This window comes from Lampetra planeri, chromosome 46 (genome assembly GCF_965212315.1).
Source record: "Lampetra planeri chromosome 46, kcLamPlan1.2.h2, whole genome shotgun sequence".
In the NCBI taxonomy this organism is placed as follows: domain Eukaryota; kingdom Metazoa; phylum Chordata; class Hyperoartia; order Petromyzontiformes; family Petromyzontidae; genus Lampetra; species Lampetra planeri.
Window position 1 is genome coordinate 6,786,156 of NC_136152.1, and position 26,337 is coordinate 6,812,492.

General features: G+C 47.5%; 1 protein-coding gene across 5 annotated transcripts in view; it reads right to left on the reverse strand.

Annotated features, from left to right (window-relative positions):
* Nucleotides 1-26,337, reverse strand: part of EPS15L1 (epidermal growth factor receptor pathway substrate 15 like 1) — a 111,602-nt gene that overhangs the window by 36,575 nt on the left and 48,690 nt on the right. For all 5 annotated transcript variants that reach the window (XM_078615230.1, XM_078615229.1, XM_078615232.1 and 2 more), the window contains exons 17-20: nt 13,317-13,446; nt 10,470-10,517; nt 8,082-8,509; nt 5,268-5,325 (exon numbers count right to left, since the gene is read on the reverse strand). In XM_078615230.1, coding sequence (XP_078471356.1) covers nt 5,268-5,325; nt 8,082-8,509; nt 10,470-10,517; nt 13,317-13,446 — 664 coding nt within the window. The remainder of the gene's footprint in view (nt 1-5,267; nt 5,326-8,081; nt 8,510-10,469; nt 10,518-13,316; nt 13,447-26,337) is intronic.

Below are 26,337 nucleotides of genomic sequence, written 5' to 3' on the forward strand. Positions count from 1 at the left end.
CTTCAATGCCAGTTTCACACTGGCATTGGAGTGCTACCCAGATTTCAGAATCGAACCAAAGGCATTCCTGGAAGGTCACCCAGTAAATCTGCTTCCATAAGAAAAGCGCACAAGTGTATATGCATACTGCACCGCAAACCAAAGTGTACCTGAGTTTGATTCCAGACCACAGTGGCAGGATGTGTCTCAGCATGCCTTTCTCCATCCCCCACAGGTCCACACTCAATTTGTGTACCTGCATTACCGGTAGTAATGCACGTAACATTGGGTGAGGGAATCAGGATAATTATTGCATTAACAGGTTGTGCTTTTAATGGACTACATAAGCCCTTTGGGTAAGAGGAGAGAGGTCAACGTTAGTGTTAAAGGACACGTGTTTGCGGCAGGAGTAATGTCTGTGCTACTGTGAGGATCCGAGTTGTAGTCTTGTGGCCCTTGAGCACAGGCACACGTGGAGCATGCTCGACGTTTCACGCCAGGAGAGGGTACGTCATGTTTAACCGTTCATGGTGAAACGCTTTTTGTGTTTAGTTTGTTGTCCCCCCCCCCCCCGCCGCACCTCCGATTAGCACGGTTGGCAACGTATGGTGCCAAAGAAGTTCAACATTTGTACGTACATTGGGCAAGGCGACAAAATGTTACGAATTGTGATCAGGAAGTGGAGGTTGTGATAGGTGATACACTTGCGCAGAGCGGAGGAGGGCACTGAGGCGCCAGCCTGCCACGGTGGCGAGATCTTATTTACCTCGCCGGGTATACCAGAGGTCGTTGGGTTCATTCCCGACCATGGCAATGCCTGTATATTTGGAGTTTGCAAGTTTTCCCCATGGTCACGTGGATTTTTCTCTGGGTCCTCCGGTTTTTCGCTCCACGTTTAGTATCAACATGTGTTTTGGAGTATTTGGCTTCTATAAATTTCCACGCGATGATAAGCCACTTCATTGAGCTATCATTTGTGGCCAGGTCGCTTCTGAAAAAAAGCTGTGTAAAGCTCAATGGGCCTTACCTGGTAAAATAAAAAATAGTTGCGTAGTTTTTGTTTAATTTAGTTATCGAGACAGGCATTGGAGTCCATAATAGAGCTCTTTGGGTTAGATCGTGTAAATATAAATGTCGTTGAACCTGCCACCACCCAACACAGCCATTTAGTAATGTTTGTCAGGTAAACAAAACATGCCAATTCGTTACTAGTACAGCACACCAATTGTACAACATTTACAATTGTACAATTGTAAATGTTGTGAGTTTACTCTCCAACACACCGGTGTGCTGTACTAGTGACTTGTCATGTTTTGTTTACGTAATAAACCCTTATTAATTGGCTGTGTTGGGTGGTGGCGGGTTTAATGACACGTTTATATTCACACGATCTAACCCAAAAACCTCTAATGGATAATATTGGTCGCGAAAGCCTACGTGTTTAACTGGACTTTCTTGAGCTTGCACGGCCGAGCGGTACGGTGATATAGCACATGGGATGATGATGATGATGCAGTACGCGGAGGCAACAGCCCTCATCTCAGTTCTTTGTCACGCCATGGGATCACTGCAGGCTGACTTTCCAGAGCAAATGTGATTCAGTAGAAAGTAATTTCTCGCTCAACGCGGTTTTCGCCTAACGCCGCTCTTGTCAGGAATGCGTCAACTCTCGCTTGGGTAAGAGTAGAGAGGTCAACGTTTGTGTTTACTGTTTCCCAAAACTACAACACGAAATGTATCGAGTATATTTCAATATAATGCCACACATCATTGACTGGTTAAATATATATATATATAAGCCTACATACGGTAATGGGATCGAAAGGTTAGAGTTCAAGGGTCAAGGGTTACTATCTGTCCTTTGTAGCTGTTCTCATTAGAATCAAAGCATTAACTAACACAAACACCTTTTATAATTAAAACAGATCCTGAAAAGAAGCATGTGTATTTTCTGTAGAACATTTAAAATGTAAATTAGATCAAAATTGCAAGGTAATCTTTTTAAATGCCTGACAAAACCGAGTGAAAGCAATGGCCGTAGTGGCTGTTTGTCACTGTAGTTATGCTCTATTTCTTTAAAACGTGTTAAAGGAGGAACTTTTATGTAACTTCATACATAACTGTCACACGGCAAGCATAATTTACGTCTACGTCTGTGTGTTTGTGTGAGGGGAGCAGTAGTGTCATGCATTGAACATAAAAACCTCATGAAGATTACTCGTGAGAGAGGTCCATTCGGTTGAAATATTTTGAAATTTACCTATTTTCAATGAGAAAACGTGTGATTTTGTGTCATTCCTTCCTGGTCACAAAAGCAAAGTTTGTGGGGAATAATAATCGCCATTTTCGATATTTTTGAGGCATCAGCAATTAGAAAATAACACTTACTACCCAAGAACAAAAATCGTGTCACATAGTGACTCCTGTGCTGATGTCACCTATCCTTACACACGGTGTTTTTCCAGATACAGTTAATATCAATAACAAAGACACGTAATGCATAAGCATATGCAAACATGCATAAGCGTGTGTATAATTTATGTACACACAAAACTAATAGATACAAACATTGTTCTTTCGAAAATCAAATTACTAACACAAGAACGATTTATTTTACTCCTAGCAAGTGAAAGCCATCGTTTATTTTGTTCTAACATATTCAAAATCATTTCATCTCGGCATCTTGCACCATGTTACCCAATTAACTGTTTATACGAAGCTGTTAAAATGTGAAATATGTAACGTTAAGATATATGTGTTGGAAAAAAAGGCTGATTTTTTGCTCATTCAAGCCTACGCGTGTGTATAGGCATGTGTGCGTTAATTTATGAGCACATTTTTTTCATTTTCTAACGGGAAAGAAAAAAACGTAATTATTTACACATTGAGAGCCTGTTTAGAAAGTATGAACATTTGTAAGAAAAATCAATAATTGAATTGCCACACGACACAGCTTGATCAATCCCAGCACAGGCATTATTGCAACTGCAATAATTACTCACAACAGGTAGGCCCCACACCAACAGAATTAGCGCAGGAGATGTAATCATTTGTCCGTCGCGGTGGTGAGATGTTAACTACCTCGTCTAGTATACAGGAGGTCGTGGGTTCGATCCCGACCCTGACGAAGCCTGTACATTTGCAGTTTGCATGTTCTCCCTGTGGTCGCGTGGATTTTCCTATGGGTCCTCCGGTTGTTTTCCCCTCCACATTTAGAATCAACGTGCGTTTCGGGGGATATGTGGCCGCTATAAATGTACACACAATGAGCCACTTTTTTTTAGCAATAATTCGTGGCCAGGTCGCTTCTGAAAATGAGCTATATATCACTCAGTGAGCCTTCTTACCACGAAAAATAAAACATAGTTTTAATATTGATTTAAAGCTTTCGTGACTACAGGGATTCATATTTCTGGTTCTTTCGGTAAAGTCGCGTAGAATAATTTTATGTTTTTATTATTGTTTTATATTTTATTATTGTATTGTTTCCCTTATACGTGACTTTACCGAAAGAACCAAGAATATAGTTTTAATAGTTGACAGTTTGATCCTCTTAACAAAGAGACGTGGGGGGACTTTGTCGGCAGAAGGGGAGAGAAATGGAGGGGTGGTGGTTGTCGACGACATTCCACCTGCGCTTCGGCACGAAACATTGCGACGTGGAATGCGCCGCTCGTGCGGTAAATAATTAGCGAAGATTAATTGGGGGAACAAATTGCGAGATGAAATTAGTGTGACGTTTGAATCAAGTTTTCTGACGAGAGCATTAATGTTGCTTGCCTCTGTATTTATTAATAACTATTTTCCCAGAACTGTGAATTTGTTTTCCCGCGGTGATGTGTTTATTCCATCGTGTCGTTATGTTAATTAAAAAAAGAAACATTTACAAAAATAGATACTCAGAAAATCGCAGGACCACAACCCTAAAATGTAGTGCAATTAGCGGTATGTTAAAACAGTCGGTTAACAAAAGAATTAAGATATAAACTGCTAACTTGAGAACTAACACTTTACACGTAATAAAAAAAACTGGCCTGTGATTAAAATGCATTTACAAACTCGTTTGTCTCAATATTTCAGTTATTCCCTTTCACATTAATGTTACCAGTCAGCAGGTTTATAGAGTATTTCTCAGAAGCCATACGCAGATGATACAGCACAGCGCTCAACTTTCTGCAAGTGTGAAAGATAAAATAAAATCTTATTCGTTTTTTAGATTATACTCCATGAACGTGCACACACGCGCACACACTATGTAATTCGTCCAAAGAGCTGACACCCAGATAAAATTAGAAAGTCACAATTAAAAACACACAGAACTAATTATTTTACATTTGCCCCGCTCCCCACCCCACACACACACACTGCAAAACTTTGGAACATTTCTACATGACTGCGAACCCTAACGCTGCATAAATTTTATGGCTTAATAAATATATGGAAAGGGGCATTTTAAATTTAAATTAATTCAGATTTTTAATTATACTTAATACAGACCAAATGCACTTGTTTTACGCTATGCACAATTTTAAATATGCCGCACGGGAAAGTTGGTCACTGTCCCCATGCTTTTAGAAGGGGAAACTTAATTAACTACATTAAGAGTTATAAGGATTAGGTTACACAGTAAGATTAACCCTGAATAACTTTTGAAGAACCAGAGATCTGCACGAAAGGAGATAGGAAGGGCTGACGTTCATATCCCTGAGGACCAAATAATGACATCGTAATGCAGAGGTGTCAAGCAAATTACATATTGGAATTCCAAGGATTTTCCAAACCACTCTTGCATGAGCCTGAGCCAGTCTGCTACTGGGATGTGTGCACATTGGCATACAAAAAACCCTACTCCTACGGTTGCTCCATCGCGTTTATCAGCAATGCGCTAAGGCCCGAGTTTGAATCCTGCCTGTGGCTAACATCAATGGCACGTGATATCTGACAATGGTCCTGGGCCACCCTTCCCTCAGTGACATGTCAGCGAAAGCTCTTCATTCAGCAGTGGATTGATAAAAGGCAGTGAATTAGTTGTATTTTTTTTTATATAAAAATCAAAACCTCAAACACCCATCATGAACGCCTGTATATGAAACACAACCACAAGTCCACTGGCAGCTCGTTTTTTTTTTAAATAAGTGACGGAAGTACAAACGTCGCTTCTCCCCACACAGCCCTCGGGGTTGACCCCAAGTCTCTGCATCAAACATCACTTCGGCTTAAATACGAACCGCATTGCAGACTTTGCTCTATTCTGCACGAGGGCATCTTACGTGGCGAACGAGGCTCACCAGAAGTCGGTCGAACTCCCCCCGGAGCGAACGGGTCTGAAGCTTTAAACGGGTCGGCCTACGGGTGGGAGGTGGATGGGTAGGGGGGGGGTGGGCCAGGGGGGGCGAAACGACAAAGGCATCGTTAAGCACGCGCAAGAGAGCAAGCGGTCACTCGGATACGTGACTCACCCTTCAGCACCTTCGATTAGCACGGTGCGGTGCAAAACAAGTTCAATGTACATACAGAATTACATCCCATCCCCCCACTATTAAGTCTTGAGCACCAGTGTCTATCTCAGCATCGTTCAGTTAGTGTGTTCCCCATTGAGTACTCAATGAACACATCGAGTATCTATGAGCATCGTAATAATACTTTAATAATACTTTCGTACCTTTGCTATGTTTCACTGGCACGTATCGTCTGCTAGCAAGGGGGTGATTTTGCTTCGTGGCTTTGCCCAACGTGTAGAATTTTGGATAAAACGCCCAATATCTATAAAACCCATAGTATCTATGCGCACATATAATCCTCTCCGAACAGAATTGCGTACTTTTCTCTGAGATGAGCACGGGGTTTAGTCTCAATGAGGTGAAATTTCCGATTAATTATTTAAGTCAGTGATGGTTTTTTGGGTTAGATCGCGTAAATATAAATGTGTCGTTAAACCCGCCACCACCCGACACAGCCAATTAGTAAGGTTCATCATGTAAACAAAACACGCCAATTCTTTACGGGGAGGGTTTAACGCCACATTTCTATTTACGCAACCGAACCCAAAAACTCTCTATCATGGATAATATTGGTCGCAAAAGCTGACGTGTTAAACCAGTGATGACGACCGGTTATCGGCTACATTATTCCATGAACCTGATAACCCAAACATGGTTGATCATATGAAATCAAATCACGAGTAAATTTGGTGGTCCGCACCATTGTGATACAACGAACGCAAAGGCACTGGTGGGTAGCGCATGCCACAGTGGAGACGAGGGCTGGGGGACCTCACAAATGTTACGAAGCATACTTCCCGTGCACGTCAAGGTGACGCCCCCTGGCACGCCAGGAGAATGCGGTACGGCAAAAATGCCGACTTATACCCCATCTATGGGATAGAGTGCTGCCCCGTTGCTCGTGTGGGTTTTCTCCGGGTGCTCGGGTTTCCTCCCACATATAAAAAAAAACTAATTCATTGGCTGAAAAAATCTTAACACAGAGGACCACAGAATTCGGACAATTGTTGGCACCGGCTTGCCGCAACGGATGCCTTCCCGCTTGTCTTCGATTTCCTCGCGGCTCCGAGTCGTTCTCTCTCTCTTGCGGAAAAGTGAACGAATGTTCCGTGACGCGTCGCAGTTTGAAATCATTGTTATGCTCAAGGCAGATATGTAACCGCTGGACACCCGACGTCGTACTTTAGTTAAACGTGTTCACGTTCAGTGACAATACTTTCTGCCTTGAGGGGGACCTCTGTGGTCTACGTTACTGTCAATAACAAATCAACAACTTCATACTACAATTGCAACTAATTTATTTTATGCAGCCTCATTAAACAAATAAATGTATACTTTGTTTATATGTGAACACGGAAGACCGGCTGTTATCAAATGTGGAACTACTGTGGTCCCAAAGAACCGAGGGTTAGTGACCTGTGATGAAATAACACAACAGATGACAAATTCAGACTAATTGGGAACAAATTTGTTAAGCATATCATTTGCAGTCGTTAAAACCAGACAGGGTTAAAGGTAAGCTCACTGTTGGCAATTTACCGGCAGTGTAACTGTAACAAATCATTAGTTTTGAAGCAAATGTGAAAATTAAGTTGAGACACCGTGCACACTCGTGAATACAGATATTATAAATGCAGTGTTTCTTCATACAAAAAGAATGTAAACACTTTAAATTAGGACTTACACGGAATTCTACAAATCCTGGTTATCTAATTTTCATATCAATGAAGCATTCCGTTCTTGCAATGCCATGGAATGATAACACGGACACAACAAAGCCTCGTGAACAGAAATTATCTGTGCGTTTTTTTTTTCTTAGCAGCAGCAGCAGCAGTACCCTCTACATGATGAATGGAAGCGGCCGATGGCTCTGCAGGGCAGCTCTACCCAACTGCCTTGATATTTAGCTGAAGTGTTCCAGAGACTGAATTAAACTTTGTGACAATTGAACGTGCCGCAATGAGACACCCCCCGTGGCAAAAGCCGGAAGGACGACTGGAAACAGTCACGATGCGTGTTTGGACAAGGTGCAGCAATTAGTAAGAACACCGCCCTGACCTCAATGTAAAAATGGCTTGGAAATCGGACCGTAGTTTCACTAAGTTCATCACAATTGCCTGCATCTCATGCCACTGCTGGTGTAAGTGCCTCAACTACAGGAGCTCCAAGAGAACTCCTCTAGAAGATATATTTTGGCCTACTCTTCCATGCTGGTCAGACACCTTAGGAAGAGGCGGGAGTACGCACGATTTACATCATCACAAGCAACCTGTCGATCGACTACGGTGAACCGAGCCGGCATGCCGGGATATCGAACCGTCGACCTCAAGTCTGCTAACCCTTATACGATGGCCACATCCATTTGTATATGCATAGTAGTCTGTGCATTAATAAGTACCCGTCGTTGAGCGACGCTGCTGACCTCCCACCCGCTCGCCCCCTCCACCCCTCCCCCTGGCACCCCCCACCACCTGGGCCCCCCCTTCCCTCGTGCCCCTGCACGCTGGCCGGTGCATGGCCTCCAGTCGATCAGAATGGCGGGAGAAGACTGACAAAGCTGTCAGATTTATTTTTGTTTGCTAATAACACAATTGTAGCTACCTTGGTGGTGCTGGTGGTGCTGCTGTTGAACGGGTCCGAGCTGTTGGATGAGAAGGGGTCTTCGGCGATTGCCTTGGAGAACGGCCCGGCCGATTTGGACCTAAAAGGGTCGGCGTCACTGCCTGCCCTCGAGAACAGATCCGCAGACGAAGCCCCGGGCTTCGAGAAGGGATCGGAGCGACCACCACCACCGCCGCCGCCGCCACCAGCGCCGGCAGTGACCTTCAAGAATGGGTCGCTCGTGGTGCTGCTGCTGCTGCTAGCGAAGAGGCTTGGTCCGGTACTCGGCTTGCCGAAGGGCTCTTTGGGAGCCGGCGTCGAGGTGGAGGAGGTGGTAGTGGTGGTGGCGAGGCTGGACTTGCCGGGCTTCACGGCAGAGGAACCTCCAAAGGGGTCGCTGCCCTTGAATGGGTCCTCGCCAAACGGGTCTGCGTTATGGGGGGCGAGGCGACGCGGAAGAAAAACGGCCGAGCATGAGGAAAACGTCACGTGGCTCGGGGGACATGTCGCGAGAAGACAAGAGGTGATCAACGTGGAAGCATCAGGGAGGAGACTGAGAAAGCGGCGGTTCCAAGCGGTGAACCAGGCTGCGAAGGGCTTCCATGGAGTGAACGTGGAAATCTCCCAGAATGGGAACGAGTGCAAAAAGAGGATCGGGAAACCAGACCCCCCCCCCCGCCTACACATGAGTGGGAAAGATTCAGGGGAAAAAAAGAGAAGGAAACCTCTCTCTCACCGTCGACTTCATTTTTGACTGAAGACATCTTTAAAAAAACGTAAAAGTCTAAATGTTTTCCCACTCAAGTAAACACGAGGAATTACTAAATTTCCGGCTTCCAACCTCGATACCATTTTGGAACACAGGCACTCCTCTACTTTAGAACGAGTTAGGTTCCAGAGGTCTGTTCAGAAGTCGATTTGTTCGTTAGTCCAACTGTACTCCAAGCATGTTGTACGGCATGTACACTAAACACGAGGAATGTGCTTTAAAAGTTGCATAATCTCCTGTAGATGCTCCTGGTTATTAATGTTCTGCAGATGTAGATGCCACCACCGCCATCTATTGCATGGTGGTTGAACTTACGACTCTCGTTCCGAACAGGCAACTGGACATACGGACAGATTTGTTCTTATCTCTGAAAATTCCTAAGTCGAATGTTCGTACGTAGAGGAGTCCCTGTATTGTTATTTCTATGGTAGGGATGAGTCAGTCCATAAGTCAACCAATGTTTCACCATTATCATCATCTATCCCTTAACAAAAATGGTCATAGAGGTGACACTGATACCTCAGCCGTCAGCTCTGTCCACCCGTACCTGCCCTCCGCAGCAATCTATCTGGTGTTGTGCTGGTTTACCAGCGGTAAATATCGTCACATTTTTTCATCGACTGATCTCGGGTCATCTTCTTCTTCCTTCCACGACGCCCCATGAGGAGTTAATGTCCCCCTTTTTGCGTCACGTGACGAAACCATTTCAGTTTCCTCAACCAATGTTTAATTGTTTACACAAATTTGGTCCTAGTTTTATCAACCAGAGATATATGGCTCCGTCGACCCACACACTGGTATTTGAACTCGAAACTTTCAAATTGTGAGCCGCACATTATAATCACCGATTTTACCAGGCAGATGGTTTGTTTTTTTTCCCACTGGCAATGAAGGTTTTTTATAATTTCCCCCATCTCTTGGGATTAGCCACAACATTCGGTAATTACACTGCAGTGATGGACCAGTGTTACTCATAAACACTCACACCAGAAATAATATACTAATCATGCTTTAACACAGCACCGTGAATGTGTGTTTATATATATATGTGTGAAAAGTAGTGTAGCGATTAGCGCGCTGCGCTACGAACCCGGCGACCCGAGTTCAATTCCTGCTCACGGCCAACAATAGTGACGATTATCTGAACCAATCCTGGGCCTCGCCTATATCGACTCAGCCTTAAATGAGTACCTGGGGTGATGTGTAAACATCGCAACTGGGGAGACAAAGGTGGCCGGGCGTGGTGCTGGCCACCCACTCGCGTGCCGTGGTCGGCCATCATAGGTGCTGGCTAAAAGCACTTGCCCCAACAGCCTGTTAAGGCTATACGGGGGATCTATGTCTTTATGTGTGTATACCTAGTGCTGTGGGTAAACCACAGTACGTACTGGGGAGAGACAATGGCAGCCAGGCATGGTTCCGGCCACACCACTCCCTCGTGCGAAGTCTTGGCCTTCGTAGGTACGCGCTAACAGTACTTTCCCCAAAAGCCGATGTAGGCTACATAGGGGATCTTTGTCTTAGTACATATATATACACATCTCTCAGGTAGCATTGTGTTCTTTATGTTAAAGTTTGGATTGGCTGTGAAGGCTGCATTTCAAAGATACATTTCGTACCTGCTATTGATTCTTGGCCTGCAAACGGATCTCCCTGGAAAGGATCGCCTGGAAAATAAACACGGAGCAATTGTACTTTCAGCATGATGACATTGTGGGTTTTTAATGCGGTGATGATTGTTGGTAATTATTGTGATCATAATACATATGATGATGGTAATAATGTTGAATATACGACATAAGATGAAGATGATTATGATAAAACAAGCTGATGATCATGATGATGGTAATTATAAGACTCATGATGATTACGAGACACATGGTGATGATGAAGATGATCATTATAAGATACCTATTGATGACGGTGATGATGATGGTGATTATGACAAAACACTTAAGGATGTCGATGATGATGATGAGACATGCATTAGTATGGACAGTTCACAAACTAACCCCATTTACCCAAGGTAGGAATGCAGTTTGCTCAGAGAGGGCATCCTTTATTTTATTATATCCAGCGTAGCTGTGGTTACGAGGCAACTAATGAATTGCGCCGCATGCTGAGACACGGAGTCATATACCCGGGTGGATCGGCATCCCTGCTCAGAAAAATAAAAATCGAAGCCGGTTCATTCTGGAAAAACCTCGCAAGGCCGCCGTTTGATTCCAGCTGCGCAAGTGGGTTGTGGAAGGAAAACATCCAATGCCTCCACAATTCTTTGCCGAAGATAAAATCGTTTCAAAAGTGAAGTCGACAAGGCCAGCTCGGCAATGTGACACCAGCACAGGATCGTGATTCTGTCTCGTTAGGGATGCCTTGATTGGAAATGGTGAGCCTGCGGCAATTTGCGTAAATCCTGCAAGACATTAAAAGTATGACTCTTTTACACGAGACTTACTGTGGCGCAGTACATCTGGCCGCATATATTACGGCTTAAAGAGCAGTGCAGATCAGAGCTATTGTTGCGTAACATTTAATAAAGGGGGGGGGGTATGGAAATAGTTTTAAGATAGTGAAAGAAAAAAGTGGTCTGGTAACTTTTATTTAGGCCAATCAATTCGTCATTGAAAGCCTTTACGTAAGCTAGTTGAGGGCCCAATGAGCTAGCGTGTTTGTAATAAGGGAAGTTTGGGAAATGTGCTGTAAAATAATAACTAAATAAATATAAAATGGATAGTCCATTTTCAATCCACTTCTGTATTAAGGCGTCCCCATGCCATGTCGGTCTGGGTGTTGTTTTGACGATGATGCTTTCACCACGATGGTCTGTGCAAGTGGGTGACGTGGTAGGGGGAGAGCCAGGACCGGCACAGATATCACGTGCCACTGATGGTAGCCTTGGCTGGCAATTAAAGTAGCTTGGGTTTTCAGTGCACTGTGATAACCAGTGCACCACCATCTCCACCCAAAGATTATGGGTGTTTGATTAAATATACCATAAAAAAATCTAAGAATAATATATTTACACACACTAACAAATGCAAAAAAAGAACATAATTTAACTAAAGAGTGTTAATTCATTATCTCCAATAACTTTAAATGCAATCATTATTGCTGGTGGGTGTAAGAGTGGCGGTGCAGTGAATAGCACACTGCACAAATGAACCCTGCGCCAAGAGTTACATTTCCGGCCACAGCGAGCGTCAGTGGCGAACGACATCTGAACTTGTCCTGGGCCATGAGCCCTCGCCAACTCATGCTGAATAGCATAGTGAAGTATGGTCAAACAAAGATAAAGATCCCCCGTATTGCCTCAATAGACTGTTGGGGCAAGTGCTGTGAGCGAGCACCTATAAAAGCCAGCACAGCACACTATGGGGTGGGTGGCTTACACCACGCCCGGCCGCCTTTGTCTCCCCAGTGGTGATGTTTTTACACATTGCATTTGAGGCCAAGTCGACCTAGGGGAGGCCCAGGACCGGTTCTAATAATATTCACCGTTGTTGGCCGTGAGCAGGAATCGAACTCGGGCCACCAGGTTCGTGGCACGGCGCGCTAACCGCTGCATGCTCAGACAACCCTGATGTGACCGACATGCTGAGAGGGAAACCATCCAACAGCGGACTGGCAAGGGGGTGTAAATAGTGATTCATTATATTATGGGACCTCCCTTGCCAGGATCAAAATGTAGTGACGTTATGGATGTCACTCTGACGCTAAGCGCCAACTACTGTCGCAGGAGTGGAGACGCATGTCGGGAGTCTTCTGGGCCACCGGACCATAGATCGACATGCAAGCGGGCCATAGGGGGCTTGAGGGACACGTGATGGGGAGCCGAGCTTCTGGCAGGATCGAGGGGGGGGCGTGGCCGAGGGCGGAGCTAAAGGAGAAGCCGCGACAGCGATTGGGGCTCGTCTGTGGAATCGACCCTGGGTCCTGCGGCTCGTTCGTCTCCGGGTCTTTGGTCTTCGCTTGGTTCGTGTAGTTAACCCGCTGCTCACGTAGTTAACCGTGTAGCTACACCTAGCCGTAGAACCAGTGGATGTTTAGTGAGTCACTCTGTAGGGGAGTTAATAAATAAACGTGTTGCCTCCAACTCCAGTGTGTGCCTCCGTACAACACACTACAAAAATATAGGAATAGGTTTTACCCTTTCTGGCAATAAAACAGTTTGTATTAAGATGTTCAAACACCAAACAGAAACCTTTTGCATGTAATCATGTCTGTATTAACCACATATGCTTGTAGTGAACATGCATGTATATGTAGTTAATGCAGACATGTTTCACCACAAGTATATGTGGTTAATGCAGACATGATTCCTTGCAAAAGATTTCCGTTTGGTGTTTTAACATCTTAACACAAACCGTTTAATTGCCAGAAAGGAGAAAACCTATTCTAATAGTTATTCATTATGTTAACGCTGTGAAAGGTATTGTCATACGCTGCGTATAATAATGCCATACTTCCTTTGAAGGGATCCTCTGCTTTGAAGACGCTTTCTGTAGCGAAGGGGTGCTCCTTTTGGAAGGGGTCCGTCTTGCCCTCAGCGGATGACGGAGGGAACATTGGCGCTTTGGAGTGAAAGGGATCCTCCTACAAAAGGGAAGAGAAATATACGTAGATATAAAGTTGAAAATTAATGGGAAATTTACTTACGAAACTTACAAGTCATCTTGAGGTTTCTAAGCATTAAAAACCAACCCCTCTACAAGCTATAATGCACTGTGGCACTTTACTACTTTCTTTCATCTTTTTGATATTTTTTTCCCCCAGTAATTTTCCGCAATGTTGCTCATCTCTATTTTCGCGTTTGCCGGCCAATGCCGGCTGAAGGGCCGTGCCAGACCAAAGCCATCGCCCTTGACCAGCACTGCACAACATCGAGTGCTGAAATGAAACTCTCCCGGCAGCTGTGGATGAGGATAAATAATAAATAAAACATCCAACACTGATGCACATTCCGTGGGATGAGAAAATTATCCCGGCTGACGCATGTGGTGCACATTTACGACACTTAATGGACGGCTTGAATATTAGTAGGGCTAACCGCGGAGTGGGGGGGGGGGGCAAGGGCAAATGGTCCAAGTCACCAATAATGGAACGAGGGTAAATGGCATTTCTGAAAAAATCCCTTATGTTTGAAATTGCCGTCCGTTTTGTATAACCGAGACTGACACCAAAGCTGCTAATGCGTGTATGAAATAAACGCCTTGGCTCCCCGCCTCCTACCCAACTTTGTTACAATCCCAGACGTGACTCTAATTGGCTCATAAGAGCATGTGACAGCAGCTGGCCCACGCGCCACCCGTTCAGATGGTTAATCATCGCCAAGAGGTAAAGCACTAAGCAGCGGTGTAACCCGCCCAGCACAATCCAATTGATCACACGTAAGTGACCAAACAAGCAGATAAATGTGCCTCTTTCACAGATCTGTCCCTCCGAATAAAAAAAATATAAGTGTTTATTACACATCCCATCACCCACATGGCCTTTCTTCTGGGAATGCATAATTTCAGCAGCAGCGGGGTTTCAACGCAAGCGACGCTCTGGACCGGATTCCACGTTCGAGATCTCATCAGCTGAGTCAGGCTTGCTTTAGCCAACAGCGGTGAACTGACAGATATTTGTGGGCAAGGACCCCCCCCCCTCCTCTGCTAGACATGAGCCTGAATTCAAAGCAAAACGATTTAATAATCATTAGCTGAATTGTGGAGAATATAAGAACAAAATAAATAACCAAATTAAATCTCCTTCACATATCTGTCTCTCCATTTGAAAAACAAAATAATTTATGAGAATTTTTTTTAAAAGCTGCTCTTTCGGGAAAGCAGTGGCGCGTGTTACTCCTTTATCCTTCGCGACATTTTGCCTCCCATGTCCGACGCATCTTCAGGCCTAAAGATGTGTTTACGTTTCTTATACTTTTCACTCCAATCGTTTTTTTGTATTGTTTGTTGTTGTAACTTTTTGACCCGCACAGAGTGGATATCGTTTAAAAAGAGCTTTAAAGCTCATTGGCTTTCTCCAGGATAAATAAATATTCTGATTCTAAAGATGGTCACTGCGGGTTGGCCTAGGACAGGTTCAGATATCACTGGCTACTCATGTTAGCCGTGGCTGGGAATAAAACTCGCGTCGCTGGGTACGCATCACAACATGCAAACCATGCATCATTACATCGTGTGCGTGAGCATTGATTGTTTGTCAATCGTGCAAATTATCCCAAAAGAGTAACCTTTGAGAGAATTTCTCATACATCGAGCCGTGAACACATTCCTGCGGAGGGAGCTGGTAGGAACGTTAGGTTGCTCGGTTAATGGCCAGGGTCAATGGCGGCGTGGTGTATTCCGCAAATATGGCCGACTGTGAGGGCGGGCACAATCCGGCATGAGTAGGTTAAACGTTGAGTTTTATAAGGGCACCACAGGGTGACCAGCCCCTCCCCACCCCCCACCCAGCCCCACCCTCCCCACCCAGCCCCTCCCCACCCAGCCCCACCCCACCCTCCCACCCAGCCCCTCCCCACCCTCCCCTCTCCACCCAGCCACACCCCTCACATTTTTGGATGCACGACGGACGGACAGAATAATCCCCTGTGGGCTGGTGTAACCAGGAGGTTCCTACCAGTAAAACATACATCAATACACAAGTATATTTTACACATGCCACGGCTGATGGAATGGGTCACACTTGGAACCATGCCGAACAGACAGGGTCCTTGCCGACAAACATCTGCCAATTCACGAGCATTTATTAATTTTTTGGCATTTTCTCTAGGGACTTACAACTAATGCTGACAGCTTGTGTATTTACAGGGACTCCTCTACTTGCGAACGAGTAACGTTTCAGAGTTCTGTTCGTAAAGGCGAATTGTTCACAAGTCCAACTTTACTCCTGTCGATTCCAAACATGTTGTACGGCGTGTAGACTAAACACAGGGAATGGCTTTAAAAGTTGCATAATCTCCCGTAGATGTAGATGCCACTGGTTCTTCATGTTCTGCAGATGTAGATGCCACTGGTTCTTCATGTTCTGCAGATGTAGTTGCCACCACCGCCATCTATTGCACAGCGGTTGAACTTATGACTCTCAATCCGAACGTACGGACAGGTTTGTTCGTATCTCTGAAAGTTAATGTCAAATGTTCGTAAGTAGAGGAGTTCCTGTATATGGTTATGAGTGTTAGTGGACTTCAGAGACAAGCCAGCACGATCGTTAAATATTGCATCAACATGTTTTGGTTTGACCGCCGTTTTCGCTAGATTATGAGATGCTCCATAATGTACGACGCACCACAAAGCTTTGGGGGTCATTTATAAAAAGAAAAAGGTGTTCTTTATAAATCGGGAGTATGCGGCGCAATGATTACGAAGCATCTGTTTAATAATGGGGGAGAGGGTCCCCTCCCTCCCGCCTGCTCCGATGAGTCCGGTGTGAGGGAGGATGTAAAATAAATAAATACATTTTATTTTAAAAAGCATGAAGGAAAGGTGTCTTCTGGAACGTTACTCTGAACGGCTGGTTGGCGATCTTCTGTCATCCGCGTGGTAAATATATCGCTATGACAAATCGAACCGTCTTCCTGAAGATGACGAAGGCAACTCAGTCTGGTGCACCCCTAACTTCGATTTAAAATAGAGGGAATAAAGCGTCTTGCAATCCAGAAAATATGGAATAATAATCGAGAAGATAGGGAGCAGGGTGTCTGATCTTTCAGTATATGTGTATGTAGAACTTCTTTCGCACCGCACGTAGCCAACCGTGCTCATCGGAGGCGTTTTCAAAAGGGGGTTCATCAGCCCCTTCTAGCCCCCCCCCGCCCGCCGCCACCCACGGGACTCACTCTCCTAACAATCTGGCTTCTTAGTCGCCATCGCTTCATCAGCTGCTGTGCACCCTGGGATCTGCAAAAAAAAACGACAGCCGCTCTCCCTCTTTCCCACTCCCCCGTGTGTCCCTACGACCCCCACCAGCCGTCACCACAGAGCCCTTATCTTCCCGTATTCTAATTCCCATCTCCGTCTCACGCTGCCATTTCTATTCTTTGCTTATTTATTAATTTTCCTTTCCCTTTCCTCGGACACTGTTCTTTCCAGGGATCGTATGCAACCTTGCTGCCCTCCCTCCACACGTATGGGATGACTGCCAACCTCCTATTTTGCTTGGCTAAGTCTATTTGCCTGCCGAGATATGTGGGTCTCTCTCGGCAACTCTCACCGTTGCTTGCAGCCATGAATAAGGGCAACTGCCAATTACCAGTTGCAGTGTAAAAGGCAGTCACGGACCTTTTCATGCTCAATAAAATAAGTACCGTTTTTTTTGGGGCATTCAATCGTGGTTCTACAGCGTAGATTGTAGCGGTCGTACTGCCGCATATCGGGGTGTGCCGTGTGCCGCTCGGCATGACGTCCGATGTTCCCCCCCACGTGCTGGGAGCTCCTTCAGTTCACCTCCTGAAGAAGCTCCCAGCAGGGAAGCACACATCGTCGGAGAGCTGTTCACACGGTGTTTGTTCGACAAAAATGGGCGCTGCCACATTATGACTCACTTTTGAATAGGCAGCATTAATGTCAACGGATGGGAAATCGTTTCATTTTTTAAAATAGCTCTTTTTTCATTTTCGTCGATTTGTGCCAATGGCAAACACACACCTGCCCCACTGTGAGCCCACAATTGTCAGTGTCCAACAACTACAGGGGCAATGACATTGAAACCCACAAGGGTTTGTTTGCTTGCCAAACCCAAAGCACGACGTTCAAAAATTCAAGCGTGCCTTTACAACGAATGGCGGCATTTAAGGCACCGTAATGTTACACGTGCACGCGCCCTCAATCTAAATGCAGCCCGCGCCGTGGGTTTCAGCGGGGCACGGCCAGCAGGAACACAACGGCGGGGTGAATTTATCGTGCAGCCCGCTCGTGAGAAAGCCCGACCAAGGCAAAGCAGCCGACACCCAGGGAAGCAGCTCACTCCTGTTAAGCGTCTCTTCGTCCCCCGCCCCCCCACCACACACTGGCTCGCAAATACACTCAGCATCGGGAGCCCTAATTGCATACTTAATTGTTAATTGATCACAAGGCTGCAGATTAATTAATCCATGTGAGCGGAGACGCTTTTGTAAATTAGGCTAAATTGGATTTGTTAAGTGAGCAGTTCGGTCGCCCGCCATGAAGTACCGCGGAAACACGCGCGCCTCCCAAAGAAACGAGTTAAACGCAGCGCTGGGGCACACCAGATTGCGGAACACGGAGCACGCTGCGATGTTATCGCTGCTGGTATCTTAATGCCGGGGATGGCAGTGGAATGACAAAGAATGACGGCATTAACACTCGTCGAAATGAATTAACGTGCAACATCGGGGGAGCAGTGGCTCGGTGGTGTAAGCACGCCACGCCCGACGTCTATAAGTTGAATTTACGCTCAGTGGCGAGAAAATCGGTGGTGAGTGATATTTGAACCAGGCCTGGCCCTTAACCAACCCACACCGACCGGGGTGGTGAAGTACGGTCAAGCAACCACCATCATCAACATGCCGTAGGGATTAATTAATAGAGCGCTGTAAAGTTATACAGATGTAGGGGTGGTTACGGGAAGGAAGGCGGACAGAAACACAAGGGTGTCTACACCCACACACGGGTGTCTACATCCACGTCCGCATCGGTTAACCCTGGGGGGCCATGGGTGGCGCTGTGATCCCCCATAGCCCCACCCCTCGGAGAGGATTCCTATAAAAGGCGGGGAGCCAGAGGGCTCGAGGCCAGTGTTAGAAGCTTTACCAGGGAAGACTGAAGACCGGCAGAATAGGCCCTGGGACTCCCCTGGCTCACTGTCCTTCTCAGGGCCGAGCAGGGCAAGCCAGTGGCGCGGCCCAAAGAGCTCCAGGACCGATGCTCTTGTAAGAGCTGGTCTGGTTGGCTGGGTGCCGGGATCCGTGCTTGACCAGGGCCGGATCAGATAGCCTCCCCTAGCACTCTTAGTGGAGGACTGGGAATAGGACAGTCAGGGGTTAGAGCTAGGGGTGTTCCCATTGTGTACGGGTGAAGGGGCCGTTACCCCTTCAGTGTTGTGTTACCGCCCTTGGGTTAAATAAACGAGTGTGCCTCAACTCCGTCGTCTGTCTCACTGAGAACCCACTACACATACATTACCCACAATTGCCATTTAAATATATTTCAATGTAGAACGCTGATATTCGATCAAATCAATACCAAACTACAGCCGATCTTGCGATGCACCAAATGCATTGCAATAACAACCCACAAGCACACGACGTAACCACCCCCGCGCCACTCCAAGAAAATTGTACGTTTCTGTAAAGCATATGGACCCACTTCAAGTTTGCCCTCCACATAGCCCAGCCACAAATTGATAGACAAAAAGAACGAGTTAGGATGTGCTCCAACGTTAGGGTGTGTGCTACAATGCGGTATTTGTCACTGAGATCCACACGAGCCTTGGCTTGCTCAATCGAGGACAGGGTCCTTTGTGCGCGATTTTGTCTCTTTAGTATTTAGTGCCAACAACACCGCTCGGGAGTGACTGCACCATTGTTCCAAAGTGAACGTGTCCCTGAACGCTCAATTATTTTCACTCTCATCTGGTCAAGGATTCCAGGAAAAACAAAAAAAAAACACAAGCTCAGCCTATACCCAGCACGGAAACGACATTGCAACGGCTGCGCGTGTGTTTCGCACCATGACATTCCACGTGGCGATGCACTGTGTCTAAACCCTGGGCTTTGTGAGAAGCCTCAGATATTGTCCTATCTATTTATTTCTTTTAAAAAATTTCTAACCTTGATTGTGAGCGTGCACAATGGACGAAAATGCAAAGGAACCTTTTCTTTTTACAGCAAACTTGCGTGAGTTTATTGTGGACGAACGTGCGTCAATTTTTATATATGTGTAGTGACATCAGGGATGTCACTGTGCAATGTTCCAACGTCTCGGACAGCACTGGGTGGGTTGCTATGTGAGGCCGGCTCTGCCACAGCACGGCGTGCGATGCACCGTCATCGCGGACACCCCGTAGGAGTGGTGAGCTAGCGCGGGCACCACGCATAGCGTGTAGTGTGGGCTCCCACAACGCGGAGTGGGAGAGTGTCGGCCCAGGGGCAGGATTGCCCCGGGCAAAAGCACTCTAGTTGACCCCGTAGACACGTGATCTGGAGTGTCCAGAGAGAAGGCCCCAGGTGGGGGGGCTAGGGGCTCGAGGGGGATCGAGAGGGAGCTAGAACGCTAGAGAAGGCGGGCGGGGCCGAGGGCGGAGCGGCCCCGACCCAGGGGGATATAAGGTGGGTCCCTGACAGGGACCGGGGTCGCTGCGTTCTACAAGCTGAAGCTCCACGTCTACAAGCTGAAGCTCTACAGGCATCAACACGTGGCTGGAACCCGAGTGAGGGTCAGATCCTTCGTAGCTGTAACTCCTCCGTATAGTGTAGTTAGCTGGGTAATTACCACCCGAGGTTGTATCTGGTAACGGCGCAGTTACCCATTTGTGTTAACGTGTTGATGTTATAATGAATGTGTTGCCTCTAAAGAAAAACGTCTGTGACTCAATTGGACTCACTACATATGTACACACACAAAAAATACAAAGATCCCCCATATAGCCTTCACAGACTGTTGAGGCAAGTGCTGTTAGCGAGCACCTATGAAGGTCGGCACGGCATACGAGGGGGTGGGTAGCCAGCACCCCACCCGGCCCCCTTTGTCTCCCTAGTGGTGATTTTTACACACCGCACCAGGTACTCATTTGAGGCTGAGTCGACCTAGGGGAGGCCCAGGACCGGTTCAGGATAGTCAACACTGGTGTTAGCCATGATCGGGAACTCGGGACGCCGGGTTCGGAGTGCAGCACGCTAACCGCTACACAACCGCTCCCTCTATATGTGTGTGTAAGTAAACACAAGATCCCCCATATAATCTTAACAGACTGTTGGGGCAAGTGCAGTTCGCGAGCAACTATTAAGGGCAGCATGGCACACGAGGGGGTGGCTGGCCAGCGCCATGCCTGATATATATACACACACATAGATACGCATTTATATGTAGTGGTTAGCGCACTGCGCTATGAACCCTGCGACCGTATTTCGTTGGTCGTGCAAGTCTTCATAGGTGCTCGCTAAACAGCACTTGCCCTAACAGTATGTTAAGGCTATATGGGGGGTCTTTGTCTTTGTGTCTGTCTGCGTGTGTCTGTGTGTGTGTACACCATGTGTGTGTGCGAGCAATTGTGGTGATCATTGCCCCCCTTCCGACTGCTGTTGATGTAAATTTACTTTATGTTTTAAATACTATACAGTAATTTTTTCCAGTGTTACATGTGTAATAAAGGACTCGTTCACTGGGTCTGTCTCCGTTGTCCTTTATTTGGGTTCTTTACACTTGTCCCACACGGCCCTCGCTCAGAGCCTCCCCGCTTGGCAGCTCGACAGCTGCCTTCGCTCCCGTAGCCTTCCTCGTTCCTGCAGTCCCGCTGCAGGTCCCCTTTGTGCAGTCCTCTGGCTGCTCTCACTGCAGCTCCACCGCTGCTCCCCGTTCCTCCGTGCTCGTCACCGCTGGCCGACGGTGCCGAGTCTTAACTGTGTGTGTGGCGGTTCCGCCACTCTCCAACCTCCGCCCTGCGTGGCCTCACTCTGTCTCTATTCCCAACTCTCTCCCGTCCCTTCCGGTATCTCTCCCTTAAGACCTCACCCCTCTCTCTCACGTGACCTAACTCCTCCTCCCGTGACGTCATATCCGCGAAGCCGTTTACGCCCGCATTACACCACCCTCCCCCGTAGAGAAAATCCAGCCGACCTCGGCTGAACAATAACGAAAACAAGTAATGCGAGCGAACACAACCATCACACATGCAAGGACAACGAAGCATACAATAAATATAACAATAACAACAAGAACACAACAGTAAAATTCAACGAAATGTAAGGGACTTCGACCGCGTGCGGGTCGCCGGTCCGTCCCGGACGGGCGGCGGCCCTCCTGCAGACCGGGAACGTGACGGGGTTTTAGGAGCGACAGGATGAAGTTCTCCTGTCGCTATTGGAGGCCCGTCAACATCCCAGTCCTGTATCCCTGAAGGCCCAGCGTCGGGGGTGTCCCGCGATCGTGTCTGCGGCGGGGTCGGAAGGGCAGCGGGGCTCGGAGTCCCCGCAGCCGTGGTAGGCACACCCCGAGCAGAGTCCCCCGTCTCCTGCAGTGTCACGGCCGGCTTGTCTGTCCTGGAGGATCCTTCCGCGGCGCGTCCGGTGTCGAGGCCTCCTGCTGGGGCGGACCTGGGACACGAGCCCAGCAGTCCCTGGCGTAATGGCCCTTACGACCGCAGCGGAAGCAGTCGACGTCGTTGCCCCGCGCCGCAGGCCCCCCGTCCCGACGCTCCCGTGTCGGCGGCGCAGATCGCGGCCCCGGCCTACTGCGGGCCAAGCACTGAGCGGAGGCGGCTGTCAGCTCCTGCGGGCCCCCCCCCCGTCAGGAACGTACACCGCCTTCTTGGGATCCCAACCCGCGGCACCTCCTTCGACGATGGGCCCCCCCGTCCACGCCGTGACTTGCTTCCAGCGGCGCAGGTTGAACTGGGCATCCAGACATTTAGCGGCCGCCCGGGATGTCAGCTTTTCGTGGCCACACACCGGCATAGGAATCCCCAAATCCCGGGACAGCTCGAGCATCTTACCCAAGATGAGAGGTTCGAGCAGGTCAGGCTCCGTCTCCGGGTATGCGGCCATGGCCAACTCCAATACCGCACCCCTGTATGCCACCGGCGACTCCTCGGGTGCTCGCTGGCGTTGAACAAACCGGCGATGAGCATCATCCGGTGGCTCGTATGCATCTGCCATCTCGTCGAAAACTCCTCTCAATGTTTTCTTCTTCTCGGCCTTTATAGAACGGAAGAATCTCACCGACTCGTCATCGAGAAGAGTCGGTAAAACCTCCAATGCCTCAGCGTCCGTCCACCTTGCAGAGCGTACCGCCGCCAAAAATCTGCAGGCGAAAGCACTCCAATCGCCACCGATGGAGAATTCTTTAACGGTCGTGAGATGACGACTGCGACTCCTTGTTGCGCCGTCCTCAGCCGATGACTCATCAGGCGGCATATTCAAAATGGCGTCGCATCGCAACGTGTTCAAGATGGCGGCCTCCCGCCGCGGAGAGCGCAAGATGGCGGCTTCCCGCCATTCTTCTCCTGCCACGCCCAAGATGGCGTCTTCGTGCCGCGTGGCCGATGGCGCCGACAGCAGAGGCAAGGCGGCGACCTGCGGACCTCCATCGGCTCTCCCCAACGCCGTCCTCGGCGTGACGAGCTCGCACAATTGCGCGAGCACGATTTTCAGTGTCTCCAGCTGCGCCGCCATCTGTCTCCATCGCAAGTCCGCGTCCTCCGGCGCAGACGGGTCCACCGACGCGGCGACGTCTTGAACTCCCGGACCCGTACTCATTCCCGCACGGATCTCCTCCTCCATCGCAGGCAGGTCCACCGCCTGAGGAAGGTCGTCGTCGTCGGATGATGTAGCAGATGATGGCGCAGGAATATTCTTTCTTCTGAGCTGTTTTGACATGCCGTTTCACTTCTGACTCCAGTGTAATAAAGGACTCGTTCACTGGGTCTGTCTCCGTTGTCCTTTATTTGGGTTCTTTACACTTGTCCCACATGGCCCTCGCTCAGAGCCTCCCCACTTGGCAGCCCGACAGCTGCAGTCCCGCTGCAGGTCCCCTTTGTGCAGTCGTCTGGCTGCTCTCACTGCAGCTCCACCGCTGCTCCCCGTTCCTCCGTGCTCATCACCGCTGGCCAACGGTGCCGAGTCTTAACTGTGTGTGTGGCGATCTCGCCACTCTCCAACCTCCGCCCTGCGTGGCCTCACTCTGTCTCTATTCCCAACTCTCTCCCGTCCCTTCCGGTATCTCTCCCTTAAGACCTCACACCTCTCTCTCACGTGACCTAACTCCTCCCCCCGTGACGTCATATCCGCGAGGCCGTTTACGCTGGCATTACACATGCAAACGTACAATATTTATTCTTAATAATGAGTTTAAGAATGGTGCCCTTTTTGTTGAAACCAAACACATTTCATAACACTGACCATACGGGCATTTAAATTCAGCGCATTATTGTGTTCCGACTGACGAACGGGTCTCAGGAACGAATTGTGTTTGAAACTCGAGGACTGCCCTACACACACATCTGGGACTGGTTCTCGTCCCCCTTTCTCAATGGTTCTTAACGTGGAGTGCACGCACACCCTGGCGATACGAGATGCCCTTTCTGGGGGTGCGTGGCATAGCCAGACTTATTTTTGAGAAGGTAAATAATCGAAAACACAAATTAAGCACAGGCAAATAAGTACAACTACTTTGTTTGAACAAACCTATGTATTTTCTTTACCATTATATATTTTTGTTACAATTAAGAACCAAAGGGGTGCAAAGGCTGCAGCAAAGGTTAGAAACCACTGCCCTATCCAGTCACCAACCCACGCCGATCAGTGTGGTGAGGTATAGTCAAATAACTCCCATCATGAACGTGGTGCGTGGAGGCCTTTATACAGAATGTGGAGAACTAAAATACAACACCAATTGATGACGCCTCCATTTACATGTGAGAAATATCAACGCTGCTGCTCATAGAACATCTTCAGGGATATTCAATAATTTTAACATTTCTTCCACTTAACTGTGGCCTTTGCAAGCATTTGCCTTTATATACACACATTAGTATTCTGCGCACAATGTTAATGCAAGTGGGTAATTATTCTGCCATAGCAGTGCACTCTAAGCCTAAGGCCATGGCCATTAAATCATAAGAACCTTAAAAACAGACGGCACAGCGAGGACAAAAAAAAAGCGAGAGTAATTGTTATTTTAAAGTAAATTGTACAACATATAAATTGTACAATTTTGTACTTTTAGCAAATGATTGTAACTGTAATTGGCAATAAAGGAAAAATGACCTAGTCTTGAGAGGCTGAGTGAAACACGCACTGAGGGGCAGAAGTGGTTTTATGGTCCAGCATCCACAGTTGATCATCGCCCGACTGAAATAAACCATATTCTTGGTTCTTTCGGTAAAGTCACGTAGAAGGGAAAAAATAAAATAATAAAAATATAAAACAATAAAAATTCTCACGACGTTTCGACTGCAACACAAGCAATCATCATCAGGTGTGAAATCCACACCTTATCACCTGATGATGATTGCTTGTGTTGCAGTCGAAATGTCGTGAGAATTTTTATTGTCTTGTATTTTTATTATTTTGTATTTCCCTTCTACGTGACTTTACCGAAAGAACCAAGAATATGAATCCCTGCAGTCACGAAAGCTTTAAATTGAAATAAACCAGTTCAAAAGAAGCACTTTTTTGCCACCCTATATTTTAAAGCCAACGTTGGGCATTGTCCGTATAATACATTTGGTGTGTGTGGGTCCGTGACCCCATTTGTAGAATTTTTTTGACACCAGGGCTCAAGATTTGGGTGCGTCTTACTTTCAGAGGCGTATTCAAATTCACTCACTCACCCACTCGCTTTCATGCCTTATACTCAGCCTCCTTTGCAGCACTGTGTTCACTTTAGGCAGAGTCATTCTGGAGGGGGAGCTTATTTGAAACCCAGTTGGACCTGGAAAAACGGCACTGCATAAAGCACTCGTCGCGAGGAGAGTTAACTAATAAAATGTCCTTCTACCGGGGTTCTGAATGTATGCCCAGTTGACCTTGGGGGCCACGATTACCACGTGCAGAATCTTGAGTCAAAGCAAGGCCCCTGGAAAAGGGGCACAGGGTCACCCAGCCACTATTACCGGCACCGCTAACGCCATCGAGAATGGAACAATTTGCCCGCGAATGGAACGTTTGAAAATGGTTTTTGGCCTGGCCTCAAGGAAGGTTCCTAGGATCAACTAAAAGAGGTGAGCGCTGGCCTTGAATGGCCTTCGTTCTTCTGATATGTCCCTATTTCTGTCAATGGCTTGCATTGGCTCTGCAGCCTTTCTCAAGGTTAATGACAAAAAAAAACCTCTGCAGCAGTACGCCTGTTATAGAATGTAACATAAGCCTTCAGTGTAATTGACCCAGAGCCCATTGCCTCATCAAATCCCCAGTGCAGGAGAACAAAGCTTTGGGAGTATGGCCAAGCAAATGGGTCACGCACAGTATGTACACAGCTGCTATATGCGTTAACCTGTTCCTTTACGCAAAGCATAGTCACAAAGGGATAGGGCATGTGCGGCAAGCCTGACAGATCGGCCCTTTTACGCCACGTGGCAATGTGGGCCTATCACCAAGAATCTTGCAGAGCTTGACCGAGGGTTGCCCTGGGTGCGATGTGGAGCGGCGAAAATGAGAAAATAATCACATGTCAAGCTCGCGACAGCTGAAGATGTACTCTGGTCTCCCGTCATTACCCACTAATGGCAAATGAGGTCCGTGACCTTTTGAGCTGACTTATTCCACCAAAGGCGCTAACAAGCCGCAATTACCGAACCCGACGA